Here is a 19,452-nt window from a genome sequence, read left to right on the forward strand (position 1 = left end):
TTTTGTATTGTACTGATTTTTTCCCCCACTGCATGATTTATGGGACTATTTTGTATTGGACTGTTTTGTATGGGACTGTTTTGTATATGTACACCAGTAAAACACATGAGATCGAAAATGACCCAGCTTAAATAATGATTTATGTTTGAGCGAACAATCTATAATCAGTTTTATCAGAAAATAAATCAGTTCACGGTGGGTATTTCATGATAAGTCTATATTACGATTTTAAAAATCTTCGCAGGCTAGAAAAATTTACTGATAAAAATTAAACTATTTGAAACCAGAAGTCAGTTCCTTTTTCATATGAGTCAAGCTGTTTTGCCTGCGGCACTAAAAACGAAAACAGAACTATTTATTGTGATAACTATCAGGTAAATGCCAGCATAAAAATTATTCAAGAACTCAGTGACAAACAAAGCAAATCAAACATGAAAATAACAGATGAACATGAAAAATCTTTGAAACTTCACAATTTATTGCTTTTTTGCAAAATCAAAAAAGAACGATAAGGAAGAACATGCCGATAAGCTGTGTTTTGCACAATTTCAGAAATCTGATACAACGCGCGAAAAATCTTCATATCTATTATGCGAATAAACAATCTAAAAGTTTCAAGACCAAATCATAAGAGCAGTTAATTTTCGAGTTTATAAACTTAGATAGACGAGCTGACTTTTTCAAAAAGTTCATTTGATCATCCGCTACCCATCCTATTGAATCAACTCAGACTGGATATTTTCATCATTCAGCCTATTTACTACTTCTTGCGCTCGACCCACATTATCAGCCGCCTCCTGCCGCTTCTTTAGAAATTTGTTTTTTTTTCTGCAGAATTTGGTGTGGAAGCGCCCACGAATGGTGAAATCGGAAACCTACAACATTCAGGCGGACCAGGCATAGACGCGTTTGGCAATGGCGAGCTTGTCGCGAGAAGGTGACTTGCAAATTCTAGATCTTTCAAATAATCTGTATCAGCGTCTTCAGGTTCCTGCGCAACTAACACCTGAGAGTCAGTTTTCGTTGAGTCAAAAACCTTTTCACACTTCACCTGATATGCAGATGAAGTTAACAGATCAGCCTCATCAAAATCGCCAATTAATTTATCGCTACACTCGTTAATTCTTTTCATTATATCTTTATAAGCCCGATTTTTTTCGTGCCGACGCAAGCGTGTTTTTTTTCTTAGCTGTAAGATCTTCTTGCAATAATTCAGCACTGAAGAAGTTCCCTTACTACTGCTTTGCAGATCCATATCAGCCAAGCTTTTATGATCTGCATCTTGAGACTTTGCTGGAGAACGATCTTCTTGTAGTGTTTCGGCCACTGGCGAAAATTCGTTGCAAGTTTTGTGCAATGCCATATTATCCGTGTTTTCATGCCCTCTACCCTGGGATGGTTCTAATGACATAGGAACTTCAGGTTGACTGTCAGCTATAATTTCCGAATTTTCAATACTTGGAACAGGTGTTTGCAGTACAGGTTGTTGCAATTCTAATGCAGCTCTCTCTCTTTCACAGAACAAGTTAGTCATTTGCACTCATGATTTCAGAAGAAATCGTCACTATACTTTACCAAAACTTCATCATTGGTTTTCAATTTTTTCAGAGTACGAAGTCAGAAGAAATCGTCACTATACTTTACCAAAACTTCATCATTGGTTTTCAATTTTTTCAGAGTACGAAGTCGGACTAGAGTTTTGTCGAGTGACGAGGAGTCATACTCACAATTCGGTTCACAATCTGAATTATTGAAACGAAGAGGACCCAGCATTAAATATGCTGTTTTTTTTATCAGAGACTTTGTAAATCACCGAAAGGATAGTGAAGTCCTCTGGAATGATCCGAAGGATGCCTTTTGGTCAATTTTGGTAGATTATTTCGCCCAGGTATCGATTCTATTCCACTATAAATCAGTTTATAACCCCCTTAATTGTCATGTTTTATTGCAAAAGAATCTTTGATTGACTCGTAAAGGTATCGTACATGATTGTAAGCGCATTGCCACATTACTTTTTCCGCAAGGAGCTTCTGAAAATTCCGCTCTAATTTCAGCGGTACGACAACTCGAGCTTTCCTAGAGCCGTACTCCACAAAATTTCATACCACTTGGGCGTCGCATTGGGCGAGAACAGTCCAATCAGCGCCAGACGGTAGGCCCCTGGAGCAAAATCGAAACAATCAAAGCAGAAGGAAACCACAAAAATCAGAAAAAGCAATGGTCATTTTGCTATCAAACTCAATAAAGGCATCAAAACAAGATTTCAAATTAGACACGATGCAGAACAAACTAAGACAGACGCATTGAGCAAGAAAAAACTTGATTGAAAAACATCAGACAGTTTACCTTATCCTCAAGGCAATCCTTAAATCAGACAGTTTATCGAAACCTCATAAATTTGGCGTGTGGAACAACTCGGGCGAAAAAAACAATCGCATCAGATGTTTGGCGTTAAAAAAGTCTGAGAAATAATTGGTCCCGAAAAAAGTGATTTCCAAAATCGCATTAGATGTTTGTTTCAAAAAAAGTTGAATAAAGTCAAAACACCAATTCTGATAAAAATTCACTGATAAAAATTAAACTAGTTGAAACCAGAAGTCAGTTCCTTTTTCATGTGAGTCAAGCGATGTTTTGCCTATGATACAAAAAATGAAAACAAATCAATTAATTTTGATCACTATCAGGCAAATGCCCGCATAAAAGTTATTCAAGAACTCTGTTACAAAGAAAGCAAGTCAAATATGAAAGTAATAGACAAACATTGATTTCCAAGTTGAAAAAACCATAATCAATTCAAACAGACAAATAGCTAATTCATGGCGTGTAGTTAACAGTATGAGTTGAATGACAAAACAATTGAACTGACTGGTATTCTTCAAACAAATCGAATCTACATTATTATTATATAAATCAAACTTAAACGTTTTCAGGACCAGAGTTAGAAAACAACTCAGAGCAGGATAAATAAGAACGAACAGTTTTGAACCGTAAGTTAGCAGCACAAAACAAAATAATTCTACCAACATTTTTCATTAATTCAGTGGCATAAAGTAAAACCGTGTCTGTACAAAACAGTCCCATACAAAAGAGTCCGGCAATGTATGAAAATGAACAAAAAACAGTCCAATACAAAACAGTCCGAAAAACATTCCCAATTAAAATTTGTTTTAACTAGCCGACAGGCCGAGAATTGTCCTTTGTTCAACAAGCATATTGAACAAAATAGTGACCGCCGCAGTCGCACCAACGTGTTGCGAGCTTGCCAACAGAGGGTAGGACTTAATACGAAATTGCGGACTTAATACCCACCGGCGACCTTAAACCGGACTTTTTTGTATTGTACTGATTTTTTCCTCCACTGCATGATTTTTGGGACTACTTTGTATTGGACTGTTTTGTATGGGTCTGTTTTGTATATGTACACCAGTAAAACACATGAGATCGAAAATGACCCAGCTTAAATAATGATTTATGCTTGAGCGAACAATCTATAATCAGTTTTATCAGAAAATAAATCAGTTCGTGGTGGGTATTTCCTGATAAGTCTATATTACGATTTTAAAACTCTTCACAGGCTTGAAAAATTTACTGATAAAATTAAACTAATTGAAACCAGAAGTCAGTTCCTTTTTTATATGAGTCAAGCTGTTTTGCCTGCGGCACTAAAAATGAAAACCGAACAATTTATTGTGATAACTATCAGGTAAATGCCAGCATAAAAATTATCCAAGAACTCAGTGACACACAAAGCAAGTCAAACATGAAAATAACAGATGAACATGAAAAATATTTGAAACTTCACAATTTATTGCTTTTTCTTCAAAATCAAAAAGAACAATAAGGAAGAACATGCCGATAAGCTGTGTTTCGCACAATTTCAGAAATCTGATACAAAGCGCGAAAAAATTTTCATATCTATTATGCGAAGTTTTTAGGACCAGAGTTAGAAAACAACTCAGAGCAGGATAAATAAGAACGAACAATTTTGAACCGTAAGTTAGCAGCACAAAACAAAATAATTCTACCAACATTTTTTATTAATTCAGTGGCATGAAGTAAAACCGTGTCTGTACAAAACTGTCCCATACAAAAGAGTCCGGAAATGTATGAAAATGAACAAAAAAACAGTCCAATACAAAACAGTCCGAAAACATTCCCAATTAAAAATTGTTTTAACTAGCCGACAGGCCGAGAATTGTCCTTTGTTCAACAAGCATATTGAACAAAATAGTGACCGCCGCAGTCGCGCCAACGTGTTGCGAGCTTGCCAACAGAGGGTAGTACTTAATACGAAATTACGGACTTAATACCCACCGGCGACCTTAAACCGGAATCTTTTGTATTGTACTGATTTTTTCCCCCACTGCATGATTTATGGGACTATTTTGTATTGGACTGTTTTGTATGGGACTGTTTTGTATATGTACACCAGTAAAACACATGAGATCGAAAATGACCCAGCTTAAATAATGATTTATGCTTGAGCGAACAATCTATAATCAGTTTTATCAGAAAATAAATCAGTTCACGGTGGGTATTTCATGATAAGTCTATATTACGATTTTAAAAATCTTCGCAGGCTAGAAAAATTTACTGATAAAAATTAAACTATTTGAAACCAGAATTCAGTTCCTTTTTCATATGAGTCAAGCTGTTTTGCCTGCGAATAAACTTGGCTGCAAATAAACGATCTAAAAGTTTCAAGACCAAATCATAAGAGCAGTTATTTTTCGAGTTTATAAACTTAGATAGACGAGCTGACTTTTTCAAAAAGTTCACTTGATCATCCACTACCCATCCTATTGAATCAACTCAGGCTGGATATTTTCATCATTCAGCCTATTTACTACATCTTGCGCTCGAGCCAGATTATCAGCCGCCTCCTGCCGCTTCTTTACAACAAGTTCAGGGCCACGCCTGTTAAAACTCTCCTTGGCCTCATCATACGCCTCTTTCAGGTGATTTGGGATTTGGTTTTAATGGCTTCTAAAACGTTGAAAAAATGGGCATAATTTTTTCAAAAAAAGTTTCTTTGCAAGGATCCCTGGCAAAAATTCTGAGAACTAACTTTCCCATATTTGTTTTCCGACATCTGGAAATGCGGGCCTGCACTGTGAGCTAGATGATTTTCGTGGAAAAACCATCTGAGCAATGATCTCATCATCAGACCAGATCTGATGACCAACTTTGCGCCCGTACTTCGCAACACTATTTCCGGAGAAGCTCAGCAAATTAATACCTTTCCACTCTACCCTCTCAGAGGGTTCGTCAGTGGGTATAGGTTTCCCAGTTAAGGTCTCAACTTTTCCTATCTGTTGCAGAGAAAGCGTTCTCAATTATGTATTTCTCAAAAACAACAATTAGCAAAACAACAACTTACCATAGATCTTAAAGATTTTTCCAGGCGGACAGTTTGATCATATTACTTACACCCTCACTCAGCATAAGCGTAGATTTATCGATTCTATTCGTTAAACCATCGAGACGATCCAAACTCGAGTTTATAAACTCTTTAAACTCCTACAAAGAATCAGAACAATGAAACGTGACTTTGAACTTGTTTTTAAAAAAAGTCAGCCAAAAGCATCATACCGGAGAAAGTTCAATTGTAAGTACAGTTGGCTGAGAAGAAACAACACGAAGTGGAGTAGAAACCGGTTGGCTGCTGCCACCTGTATTTACTTCTGCTCCATGATTTATATCATTTGCATGGAACAGATTTCGGCGTCTCGTTGAAGCATGATTAGCTTCTTCAACGTTGAGACCAATATCATCATCGTTCTCAACGTCAATGAAATCGTCAAAATTCACCGGTGCGTTGAAATTTGAACCCTACAGTATAGCAAAGAGAAAATGAAGCGCGAAGAATTGACTAAGATATAAAGCTTCAATGAAGTTACCATTGGCGCAGACAGAGAGCTAGGAAATCCAACACTCTGTGATTGACTGTCATCCATTGTCGGCAGAAAAGGCGAAACTTGACTAGTTGAAACACGATCAAGTTGTGAGCCACCCACAAATCGTGACAATCTTGGAGACGGCTGCAGCTGCGTGTATACCTTTGGACATGCATTGGGATTGATTGGCTGCGACATCACATCCTGCGGGGCGTCCGGCGCATCATATTGAACATTAGGGTCTTCATCTGGCCCCAAACATTTACAAGCCATCGACAGTTTTAAGAGACTTGCATCAATGTACTGTTTTGGGCCTATGGCTTCGATCCTCGCAGCGAAAGGTTGTTAACCAAATTTTATCCAAATGGTTTCCCCGGCCTATTGAAAAAAATACCACCTTGAACAGATCATTGACAAAAAAAACACACAATGAAAAAAATCTTATACGACTGTCTACGATCAACGTGATCCTGTATCTGATCAGCAAGGATGTGTAGCGGACCAGGGCGTTTTTCGGACCAATATTAGACGAGAATCCAAGTGTTCTGGAGGTGTTGCTTAACGGATTGTTCCAACTCTTTGATATGCTCGTTCATGACTCGATTACCTTGCCGAGTGGAAGACATCTAACATAAGAAATAACGGTAAAAAACTACTTTATATGTCAGAAATTGAACTTCCAACGAAGATAACGACCTTCAAAATGTTCTCAAAACGCAATAAGAATAAAACGAGTCTGTTATTTAAAAAATAATAGACGAAACTTCTGTTCACAGAAAAAAAATGTACCAAACTTTTCAAAATGGTTCCCACCAAATTTTTTCTTGTTTTAACTATGTATGACAAAAACACTTTGCAAAAAAATAACGCAAGTTATAAACAGGTCATGAAAACTGCATCAAAGTTGAAAATAAACAGCTGAGCACAAAAAAAACATCTGGTTCAAAGCGAAAGGATTGTACCAAACTATTTAACGAATGGATTGCACCAAACCTTAAGTTGCCTTTACCAGGTGTCAAGAACAATTCGAAGAAACGCTAACGCAAGTTTGACACAGGTCTCATGACAACTGCATCAAAGTTGAAAATAAACAGAAGCTGCGTACAAAAAAACCTGGTTGAAAGCGAATGGATTGTACCAAATTATTTAACGAATGAATTGCGCCAAACCTTAATTTGCTTTCACTAGGTGTGGCAACAACACTTCGCAAAAATAAACGCAAAATTGATACAGGTCTCATGAGAACTGCGTCAAAATTGATAAAAACCGAAGATGTTCACAAAAACCCTGATTTAAAAAGATACATAGTGCCTAACTTTTTACCGAATGGATTGCGCCAAATCTTAATTTGCTCTCACTAGGCGTGGTACAACAATTTGCAAAAACGCAACGCATATTTGATACATGTCTCAAGAGAAATGCATCAAATTTTTGAACAAACACAAGCTAAGCACAAAAACACCTGGACCCAAGCGAATGGGGATTGTACCAAACTATTTCACAAATGGATTGCACCAAACTTGATTTTGCTTCAACTAGGTGTTGCAACAACAATTCGTAAAAACTAACGCAATGCTCAGCCATACATTCATACATATGCTTCGCCATACATACATACATGTGCTCAGTCATATACATTCATATTCCTAGCCATACATACATACGCCCAGCCATACACCCTTACACACAAATGCCCAGCCATACATATACATGCCCAGCCATACGTACATATGGCCAGCCATACATACATATGCCCAGCCATACATACATATGCAAATTGTAATCTGATAAAAGGATTAGAGACAAAAAACATATCCTATATTTAACCAGCTATTGAAAAACATCCAGTTTTTCTGTCTTATTCTAACCAATTAATAATAGCTATTCATAACCATCGTCTGGCATTAAAACCAGTTTGTGAATGGTTGAATATATAATAGCACATGTTTTTTAAACGCAAAAATGAATCTTCCAGATTTAAATCGATAAAGATCTGCCTGATAAATTGACAACAAGCACATTTCATGGTTACAGAGACCGACATGTCTCAAGTACCTATTGGGCTATCTCCCCCTCACGCGAGAATGCGGGGGAGATTGCTCAATTTATCCATATGTTTCTTTATAATCTAAGTCAATAAAAAGTCAAACGAATCACTTACATTTTCTGAATTCTCGGATAAAAGGCAGATCTCAACTCCAGGGAAATTTCCTTAAAAAGATTTTTTTAAAACTTAAATTTTGTCATATGGTTGTCTCTCCCCTCCCCCCACCACTTAAAATTATTGTGTTAGCTTACCCCCATCTTCAATGGCTAGGTTGTTTTACTACCCACATTCGATGGTATTATTGTCATAAACTAAGACTGAACACAAATTTTATACTGACCTTTTTTAGTCACGAAATCAAGCAATAAATAAGTCTTGCAATAAATAAAAGACAAACGAAATCTGAAAATAAAATTTGAAACAATTTGTTATTCTAATCAAAACATTAGTCAGGGAAAGTCAAAACATAAGTCGAAAGTCGAACACAGTCAAAACCTAGTTTTAATACTTTTACTTTCATTCAATTAATTAACAATAAAAGCCCGACTACTACACAAGGAGTCGACCCCCCCCCCCTCACCAACCAAAGGGTCCCACTTTTGTATTTTTTATGATATCCATTTTCAGCCGACAAACCCTAAAACTTTTCCAAACCCTAAAACTTCTTGGGTAATAACTCACCCAGGGTTGTTATGAGAATTCATCATTTATTATTTCTGATAATTTTCTGCATCCTTGGCTTTGCTGCAAAATTTCTGGCTGGTTTTAATTTTCTCGAGGGGGGGGGGCAATGCAAATGTTTATAACGGTTGGGGGGAGGGAGGGGGTGTTGAGAAAGGGACACGCCACCGTTTAAATATCCTCGCCTCCATTTAAACATCCCCTCCATTCAAAAATTCCCCAATTTAATTATTTGTTTCTTAGCAAATTCATACTGAAAAAATTAAAAAGTATATATTTTGAAGCTCCGGAATCTTGCGGAATTTTCTGTTTCAAAGGTTTTTTCATATCCCATTATATTCAGAAAATTCCGCTCTACAATTTGGTATGCAGCTGAAAACTTCTTGGTCGGGATGGGGGTAAATGGTTTCAACAAACAAAAAAGACTTTTTAAAAGTTTTACAGGATGCATAATTCAATCCCCCCAGTGAAGTAGAATTAAAATCTTATGAATTTAACCAGTCTTCTTTGTCTTTTTATGAATTTAACCAGCGAAAACCCTTTACCATAATAGCTGCCAGCCCCGACCATAAAATTCAAGTAATAATTTCTGAAATAAATGAGTGACCCTTCTGGAAAGGGTATCATAACCAAGAATTCCGTCCAAGAGTAATTCAATCAAGAGTTAACGTTGAATAATCAAGAAAATTCGAAGGTTCCAGGGTATAAAAATATAAATTATACGAATTACCAATATTTTGTCATGTTTGAAGCTAACTCCGTATTTAAAAGTCAATTTGAGGTCGCAGAATTTCAAAACTTTTTTTTCGAAATTTTGAAAAAAAACTGGTCAAAAAAATTATGAAAATATATTGAATAGAATTTAATTTATTCCATACTAAGCAACTGACATTGATAACAGTTTTCCTGAAATGCAAAAGAAGAAATTTGCAATTATAACCGATAATAATCGATTATAATCGATTAAAAATGGATTTTTTTGCCTTAAAAACAAGTTTCATTTTCTTCCAAAAATAATCGATTGTAATCGATTATATTCGGATTATATTGCTTAGAAAAGTAGTATCATTATAATCCATTTTTAATCGATTATAATCGATTATTTTTGTAATTTTATTGAGACCGTCAACAAAAATCCAATATAATCGATTATTATCCATGAAACTTCGGTGCGGGATACTCTAGTTGCCTACGAAACCACCACCTCCTGATCTGCCTCGGGGTAGGCCACACGCTCGTCCACCTCAGCGAGGAACCGGAGCCACCCACACTTGAGGTTCCTTAATTCAGATGGCACGGCGCCCAAAAGGTCCAATGGTTAATTCTCGAAAAAGGTTAAAGTCTTGCCAGCTAGTTTGGCCCTCTTTATGTTCTTTTTTACTGTTTTTTTTATTCCATTCAATAAGTATCTTAACTGTTTCTGTTTTCAGCCAAACCGAATTGCACTTCAATTTACGTTTTTATACCAATTTTCCAAAAGTAGAAAGTTTCTTTCAAACATGTTTGCTTGAGCTTAGGACTTTATGCTTTTTGATTTTTTTTGGGTTTCTTGAGTGTCACGTCCCAAAAAGAGTTTCGGGTTGTCGGTGGACTTGGCTCGGCCGCATTGACCCGCCTCCGTAAACCATAGCGACCGGCGTCGTTTGTCTCTCGGTCGCTGTCGCTGGCAAACAGGGTGTCTCTCAGGGCCCCCCGTTGCAACGCTGGGGAATATGCTGTCTCCTGCAAGCTACTTTTAACTTTGTTCGATCCTCATCAGTTTGCGGGGCTCCTAGAGCTTTTTTTGTATCAGTTTGGATATTATCTTTATTAGCTTTATTAAGAGAAAAAAACGCCCACTATTTTTATACCTTGAATAAAACCGTTCACGTTTTGTGAACAGATTTTTTTCGCAATGTTTAACATTTTTGTGTATAAAGAAGATTAATATTTTTTGAACAATTTTACTCAACGTTTAAAATTTTTTATCCTCCTGCACGGTTAAGAAATATCGTTCACAAAATGTGAATAGATCAAAACCCGTTTTAATATATTTTGTAATTCGGCAAAAAAGGGAGGGATTAAAAAATTCTTGTTTGTGGTTTGTCAGGTTTAACTCTGTACTCTGATTGGTAATTTTTTGCGTCGGTTTGAATATTCTCTTAATTAGGGGAATACATCTTGTAGAGTCAAGATGGCCTTGTAATTGGTTCACGTTCAACTCTTTCAACTCGTCTGCAGTTGACATAATAAACTCTGACTCATTTTCCTCCTCCGAACCCATTCAAACAGAGCTCTCTAGTCTTTTCTGCACCTTGCTTACCAAATTTTAAAAAGTTGGTTGAGAAAAAAATTTGGAGTCAAAAGTACATACCGCTGACGGCTCCGTGACCGCAGGTTCCCTCTGCACGTCTACTTTCTGTGCATACAGCTGACAATACTTTTTCGACGCTTCTGTCATTCCTCACAACTCTAGCTCCATCATTTCTTGGTCCTCGTTGTTGGACGTCTTTTTCTTGGATTCGCCGTTATCTTCCGCCATCAATCCATCCTCGATTTCATCCACAATCAACCGGCTGTAATCTAGGCCCTGAATCGACTCTTTCAGGTCCGTTAGTTTGGCCAGGAGCAAGCTGACAGACGTATGCATCTGTGCACAGTCTTGACTGCTAGGTTGTTACGTCGATTGTATTAATGCGTTGAAACAGTTCGGTGGTGAGATAGAGATATTCACGGGAATTTTTAGATGAGAAAAGAGCGTAATTTTAAGCAGAACTATTTGAAGATGGATTTTTGATGAAAAGTAGTGCTGAGAAATATCTGGAGTAAAGTGCTTAAAAAGAGAAGTTGACCGGAATCTTTAGGCGAGAAGAGAAAAGAAGTAGTTGGCTGATTAAATAGGCTGAGAACGAGAAAATAACCGAACTAAAAAAAGCTGCTGAATTTTAAAGACTGACTGTAATTGTAAGAGCTGAAAAATAGTAATTGCAAATTGTAAAAATTTAATCAGTAAAATCGTTTTTTTTTGTCCAATCACGGATGAATTCTTAATAGATTTTTTTCAAATTATTTTTTTTTGAATAACACCGCCCCAAAGAAGCGGAGGCGACACTAACAACTTATAACCAATCTTAATACACGAGGAACCTTTAACCAATCTTAATACACAAGGAACCTATAACCAATCCTAATACATAAGGATCTTATAAACAATCTTAATATATGGGAAACCTATAGACAATCTTATTACATACGATCCTGGATAAAGGGTGTATCCGTGTATGTATTCTTCTGTTTAGTTTTGCCTGCACCTGCTATAAGGCTTCAGTTTTCTTTTACTCTCTTATCCTCCTTTTGATCAGGAGACAGTCATTTGCATCGATCATTAAATTTTTTTAAAAGTCTTTACCTTTTCCCAAGGTTAGTAAAACTGCCTGAGTCGAATGTGAAGTTGAAAGGCATTCTTATCCTAGGGTGTAAATGAATTTAGAATAGAAAAGATTCTTCTCGAATTTTCTGTAAACAATCAAAACAATAGCCTGTTTTATATTGTAACCTTCACAATACTATAGATCTTCGTTGCAAAAAACTCCCCCATCCTTAGAATTAGTTAGGAACCATTTAACAGTTGTGTCTGATTCAAAAGCATTTTATTTCAATCGTCCGTTTAAATTGATCCGTTTAAATAAGAATCATTCAAACGCTACGACCAGATTGTCTGGGATCTATGATGCAAGGTCAAATTGGCAGTTTTCAAACTACCGAAACTTTGCAGAAATGATCGGGTGTATTTTTTTATTTGAAATTAATTTTCAGGGAGTTGATATCTTCAGTGGGGCGTAAAATTTTTTTGTTTTAAACTATTTTTTAGATCGCCAAAAACTGACTGAATAAAAAAGAAACCACACCACACAATTTTTCCGTTTTCTTTGAAAGTCGGAACAACAAAAGGATCTACCAGCGACCCACTGTTTCTTTTAGTAAACTGGACTCCACGGAATATAATAGCAGAATGGACATGTCATTACAGCAATCAAGACAAGACATCAGCACCCCCACAAATATTAATTGAGTGTTTTTTACAGACTACTTCATGAACACCAGTCTGATTTTCCGAACATCAAAAATTTCAGATAAAACATTGTCAAATTGATTTCGACTTTTTTCACTTCACACTAGATTACACGGAACATGTTTAAATTTGTCACTGGATTCCGCGGAATCTGATTAATTTGTCCTTGGTTTCCGCGGCTCTTTTTGACAGTAAACAATTTTTGTTGCTCGAAATACGAACTCGAAGTTTAGGGACCAGAGTTTAACCACTGCGGAATCCACAGACAAATCTTATAACATTATTGATTTCAAACACATGAGTATAAAAAAAACAAATTACAGCTTGATAAGTCGATGTTTCAGAAGCTATAGAATCGGGGATTAAATTATGAAGCAATTAATTTAAAAACTTTCACGCATTTGACCCATTCTAGACTTTACTTCAGCTCGGGATCCCATTTTTGCAGGATTCCCATTTGTTTATGAGGATATCCCATTATTCTTTCTCCCTCGCTGTCAGCCTGCGATCCCTGGAATGAACTTAGAAAACTTTTTAAAATAATTACAAATTAAGTTTTGATTTTATTTTGCGCAACCATGGTAATTGATCAGAATTAAATTTTCCGGTCGTTTCGCTTGCTCATAGTAAATAGATGATAGATATCGCTAACTAAAAAAGATGTTACGAACCTGATCAAAAAAGCTGAATGTTGAAAGTATCCTTGTGATTGAAGACAACACACAGCGCCCAAGACCAGACAGACGACTCCAGGATCGCTGAAATATAGATAGAGTCGAGGCAGTTTCTGGCGTGTACAGCGCCCCAGTCAGTAAGTGACTAAAGCAAAAAGGAAAGCTGAAAAAAATTGTGAGGACCACTTCTATGCGAACACTGGTTTGCTCATGCTGTATAGGTATCAGGCTTCGTTTCTTTTTCACCAGGAGAGTGAAATCAAAAACAGTTGAACCGGATTTTTCAAATTTTTGGTGCTTCAATTACCTTCATACAATTGATGAGTGCTCAGCTTATGATATTGCAATCAATTCAAGAAACAGGAAAACCCTAACAGTGCTTAGAAAGAAAGTAGTGAAAACATACGAAAGCTTTAGGAAAACATTTCAAGAAAAGCTTAGATTAATTTAGTGTTAATTTACTCTCACTCGAAGCGATTACTGAACAGGCCTAATTGCATTGGTTCCAAAGAAAATAATTTCTAAAACACTTTTTCAAGGCTTTCATTATTTCCACACTTATATTAGAGGCACTTCCAGGTGAAATTGCCAACTGAACCATGCTGATAATCATTTAACTGCGATAAGATGGCACACGCGCAAAATTCAGTCGAACCGTTTGGAGGATCTAAAAAACGGACTTTGGGAAGTTGTAACAATTGCTTTAAGGGTAAGTCGGAGTTGCAGACATACTCGCAACCCAGCAAGCAAATATCCTTCAACTACTTCTGCTAGATGACGCAGTACGCTCCAACAGATGCTACCAACAGCGACTAGAGTAGATGTCCTCGCAAGCCTTGCAGCTTCAAGGGACCATTTTTGCAATCCGCATCGACCGGAATGAGCGTTTTAAAACTCGAACAGCAACGTTTCGGCCTGAAAAAGATACAAAAGAAAATAATCTGATCGTTTTGACAAAAAAGCGCAGAGAGCATATTCAACGCCCAATCTACCAGCAGTAGCGCCAATAGATGCAGCAGCAGATGCGGCGATAGAAGCAGTACGCTTCAATAGAGAAATGGGACAGATGCAGAAATGGCTCGACGACCTTAGTGATAACCGAAATGACAGGCTGACAAGGAATGCCAGGCTGGCTTCAAATCAAATTGATGGAACAGCCACCAGCAACTACGGTTCGATTGGTAGTGTCTTACGAAAATAGATGACCATCCGCGAGATGTATCGAAATGAGTAATATCCAGGTGATGGTTTCAACGAAACAGCAAAACGGTCACACAAAGTTTGATTAGCGCCCTTACTACGCTGTCCACAACCAAGGAACTGAGGAAAAACTGCTGAATGAAGTAAGAACGCAGATGTCGGAACAAGAGAAGACCTCACTTGAGCAATCGCCGGCACCTCAAAAATCATCGCTACTCGCAGAATCAACATAATGCAGCTTCTAAAGAAAAATTTGGAGGGCGTTATCAGCAAAGCTATTGTCCAAACCAAATTAACTGGTTCGCACCAGGAAGAGAAGGTAGAGGTGGACAACGGCAAAATAACTGGCCACCACGGTTCATCGGCGGAAATAATTACCAAGGGCTCCAACCACAAAGGAACCCAGATTTCGGTCATAGGTTTCCTCTCAAATTTCAGAACCAACAGTACACCCAAGTGCAGCAAATGCAACAGCATCCCCAAATGCCGCAGTACCCGCAGTTGCAACAGAACAAGCCTTATCGACCGGCGCAACCAAATCATCAACAGCAGGCTATGCGTATGCGAACGGCTCAGTACGGCCAATTAAACAGCAACCTGAACCGTATCCGATGCAACAGGTAGACACCCAAAATCCTAATGAATCATTCGCCCCAGTGGTAAACGTAGCACTAAAATTCTGCGAAGTTTGTGGAAAATTTAATCATACAGCAAGCCAATGTTGTTCAAGACAGAAACCACAAGGACATAAACAAAATTTTCTCTCCAAGCTGATCCAGAAAACAAACTGTTAAGACCAGTAGGTCAGTCGTTCAAAAAAACTAAATCACCACTAAACCACTCAGTCAAATGAACTGATTCATATAAAAAGCTATCACCAACTGTAAATACCTGAGCATGAAATGCTCAACCTCTATGCAGTAATCAAACCTGCAACACAAAAAGTAGCAAAATAAATGATCACAAAGCATTTGAGACAAATGCCCCTCTCGACTTCAAATTTCTCGGCATTTGGGATAATTGCCCCTACCACACTTCAGATTTCTCAGCATTTGAAACAACTTCCCCTCCCCACTTTTGATTTATCAGCATTTGGGTTAACTGTCCCCACAACTTAATGTTCAATGCATTTTTCAACTATTTATTTTGGGGCTATATCGTTCGAAATTGACGATACAAAACCTTAATTACTAAATATCTCTAAATGAGTTGTACATACCAATACCCACTTTCAATGCTTACGAATCTCACCTCGCAGATGCCTGTCCAATCTTCAGTCTTGTTCCTCTGCAAGAGTAAAGTTTGACTAGGTATTCCAAACTTCTCAACAGTGTTGCAAGTGTGTGTGGTTCCGCTTGACAACTTCAGCGTTTTTATCTAGCGCTAACTGTTGGAGGACTACAATTTATCAACCTGCTCCTCAACTTAACCCTGGTCAGGGTTGTCCCATTTTGCTTCTTTTAGAAAGCCGACAACGGGGATTGCCAACTCAAGGTAGAAAAGGGTGACAGGTTCACAAACATTTCGGCTTGCGAAATTGGAATGAGTGTACAAGGTTCAGCCAGGAGGCTGATCATTGCATCCTCGGAAACTTGTCCACTGTACCCCAAAAACGTCGTCTTGGTAGATTAGCAAACCAAGTCACCGAGAGAAAGTTTGCTCTTCAGACCAACATGAAGTTGAGCGAGATGGTCTTGTATAACCAAGAACGCTTCGTAGTGTTAGAGGCGTGACAGGATATTGCTACCTTTGAACTGCTACGATTCAATAACGGAGATAAAGTCGACCAGGAAATGTTTCCTGAATGGAAAAAACTTGTGTAATCGTAAGTTGCTTGCCTCCCTGAAGAGTTTGTGCTAGTTCTTTCCTTGTCAGTGTACAATAAGTTGCTGAAAAGTTGACTGACATTTTCTGGCGACCGAATCAACTTCCTTGAAACTGTAGCCCTCAACAAGTTCATATATTTCTTTTGTCATTTGGGCATTTTGTTTTGATCTTGAAATTGGAAACAAAGGCTATTCGAATCAAGAAAACAATATAACGATAAAATTTTTCATGGGTGTCTGGTGGTATAGCTGGCGGGAACGGAGATACGTCTTTCCAAAAGAGTTTACAAAATAACGGCTCTGTTATCACCGTATTGGAATGGCCTTCGAAATGCTTTTCCAACTTCGGTTCTTCGTCGCCTATTAGAAAATTGCTACCGGCCACAATGAAAACATCTGCCTAAAATCCAATTGCAGCCTTTATTCATATAAACAATTTATCTATAAAATAGTTCACACAATTTTAAGTTAACAAGATAGGGCTCAAAGGACAATTAGACTAGTGTCTCGTCATCATCACGGCCATCCTTCTGCGCATCTTTAAAGGCCTAGACGGCTGCGTGGATGGTTACTATATTGATGTTTTTATCGAGCATTGGCGGAGCAGCAAACACGTATCGGAAGTAGACAATCAACCGAAATAGAGTTATTCGATCCTCATGATGGGTGATCTCTTCTATCTTGAGAGTTGACTGTCTCAGACTTCAGGACTTCTATTGTAGTTAGGGCAGTACTTCTGAGCTTCCAAACTCGATATCTTTTGGGGAACGTTTTAAATCCAACAAAAAACAGAAGTATTTGGATTTTTCAAACGATTTGATGAATTGGAACGTCTGATTCAGAATACTCTCTTTTTCGGTTAGGGATGCACTCTTTTGCGACGGATGGATTGTTTTTCAGTGGAAGAATGTTTTCCTGGTCATAGATCTCCGTTTCCGTCAACCGTATTTACGACCAGATTTGCAGACTAGTGACTCTCAGCATGGTGAGAAACCGAATGAGGAGAGCTAATACTCCTACTGTAGGGAGATGGTTGGATGGCATTTCTCGGGGGTTGGTTGAATTGCCACGGGATAAAGGGGCCATGCCATGAACGGACTGTTTGCTAGTGGCATGAAATGGGGGTGGTGGTATCACGTTTTTGTGCCTGGCGTTGGTGGTAGGAGATGAAATTTATATTGGCGTAGTAAGTTATCTCCCCGGTACTGTTCGAGCTTTGGGAAATTGGGATGAGAGTATTTGGTAGCTGACCTTCCATTTGAGGCATTGAGTCACGTTAAAGTCCACAGTTAGCCACTAGGATTAAACAACTATAGATTTGAACTAGAAATTTGATTCCACGAAAGTTGGACGTCTGTCGGTGAAATTAACTTTGATTTAATTTTGTTTTAGCTAAGGTAAAGGAACTATTAGAGTGAATTGAAAAATTGACTAGAAAAAGTTGTAAGTGTGTCGGTTAAAATTAATTTTGATTAAATTTTTTGGAATAGAAAAAGTTTAATGAACTGCTACTGATAGCCCTGGTTTCCAAAATTGTTTATAATGAACTCAAACAAAATTTCAGTTGAAATTCAGAAAGTTGCTAGTTGTCTGTGGGGAGGTGGTGAACACTTTCGCAGACTTCAATCAGATATAATAAAAGTTGTTCTAACAATATTCACACAATTTTCTAATCTTAAGTGTACCAGTAATTGTTTCCAGGAGCTTAACCCATGTCTTCACTTTAATATGTCCAAGGGAAGCCTTGAAAATAAGTGTAAGAAATAAGCTTCAATTTTTTATTGATTGTGAGTTCAGGATTTCTATGTAAAATAAATAGATATTTAATAACATTTACGTACATCATTTTTGTAAGAACATACTCATTATATATATTAACATCTTACACTTTATAAATTTTTTATGAGGTTCTCCAGCTCTCACATTTGACCAAAACCAAAAAATGATTTTGTTCCGACTTTCGATACGAAAGTAACGGAATATTTGTGCTCGGGGTGGGTTTGTTTTTTCTTCAGACAAACTTCGACTTTTTAACTAGCCATTTTTGACGGAATTTTTTATATCATTCGAAAGGTATTGTTGTCCTGAGCTCAAATTTGAAAAGATGTTTCACCTGTGATCATTTTTCGTAAAGTTACGGGGGTTTAAAGATTGACATTTTGGCCAATTTGGGACAATTAACGCGCGATATATTTCGCGCTATTAACGCGTGAGCGGAGAGTTAATCCGTCTTAGAAATTGTTCCTAATTGGTTGAAATAGCTTATTTGCCATAATTGATTTGTTACAAGGAGCGAGATCTATCCTTTTGTACTTTATATGGCGTATGGGGGGATGATTTTCATTAAAAAATTCAAACTTAAGGAAATTTTTTTTTCATTTTGTTTTATTTCATTTGATTTTTCCATGTTATTACTGCTCCATAGACCTTAGGAGGCAGTCGGAACATTCAGGGCCTCGCCTTGATACGAGCAATCTTGTTTTTAGTTTAAAAACTCAAATCACAAATTATTAATTTTGTCAAGTTTTGGAGTTCACTATTTGCAGATTGCTGTCATAATATTGTGATAACGTTAAACGAACCATTTATAATTTTTTATATATCAAATTATGCAAATTAATTAATCATTCTGCCTTTAATAATATAAAAATTAACCAAAAAAGTAGTTATTCAAATGTCATGATATTTGTAGAGCTTATTTGATTCTTTCCGTTTGAATTACTAATTCGTAATAATTGAAAGGTTTGCACGGTATTGATTTTTTATGAATTTTACACATTAGCATCGTGGTTCAAGTTATCATCAATTGAATTGTTCAATTGGTTTTGTTTTCTTGCATTATATTTTGAATATTTGCATTCCTATTGATCAATTGCCCTGCATCTAAAAACGACTGAAAATTTTCTGTGTTCAAATGATGCATGACATTGTCATTGATTATTGGTTGAGACATATTGGCTGTTGTTGGTCTGTTAAAAGCTGTATTTGCAGTAAATACTACATTGCCTTGCATTTTTGGTGATTCTTTCATCAATCGATCTGTATTTGGAACAGTTTTCGATCGTCTTCCACATAA

The 19,452-nt window shown here is 37.2% G+C and overlaps 2 protein-coding genes across 4 annotated transcripts in view; one reads left to right on the forward strand and one right to left on the reverse strand.

Annotated features, from left to right (window-relative positions):
- The window catches only part of LOC134845584 (uncharacterized), a 482,353-nt gene that overhangs the window by 81,070 nt on the left and 381,831 nt on the right, over positions 1-19,452 (forward strand). The gene's annotated exons all lie outside the window — the stretch shown is intronic.
- LOC134846580 (uncharacterized) overlaps positions 11,069-19,452 on the reverse strand; it is a 34,583-nt gene continuing 26,199 nt past the window's right edge. Inside the window, exon 6 of the mRNA XM_063863964.1 lies at positions 11,069-11,254. Coding sequence (XP_063720034.1) covers positions 11,069-11,254 — 186 coding nt within the window. The remainder of the gene's footprint in view (positions 11,255-19,452) is intronic.

Source organism: Symsagittifera roscoffensis, chromosome 5, assembly GCF_963678635.1.
Source record: "Symsagittifera roscoffensis chromosome 5, txSymRosc1.1, whole genome shotgun sequence".
Taxonomy (NCBI): Eukaryota; Metazoa; Xenacoelomorpha; order Acoela; family Convolutidae; genus Symsagittifera; species Symsagittifera roscoffensis.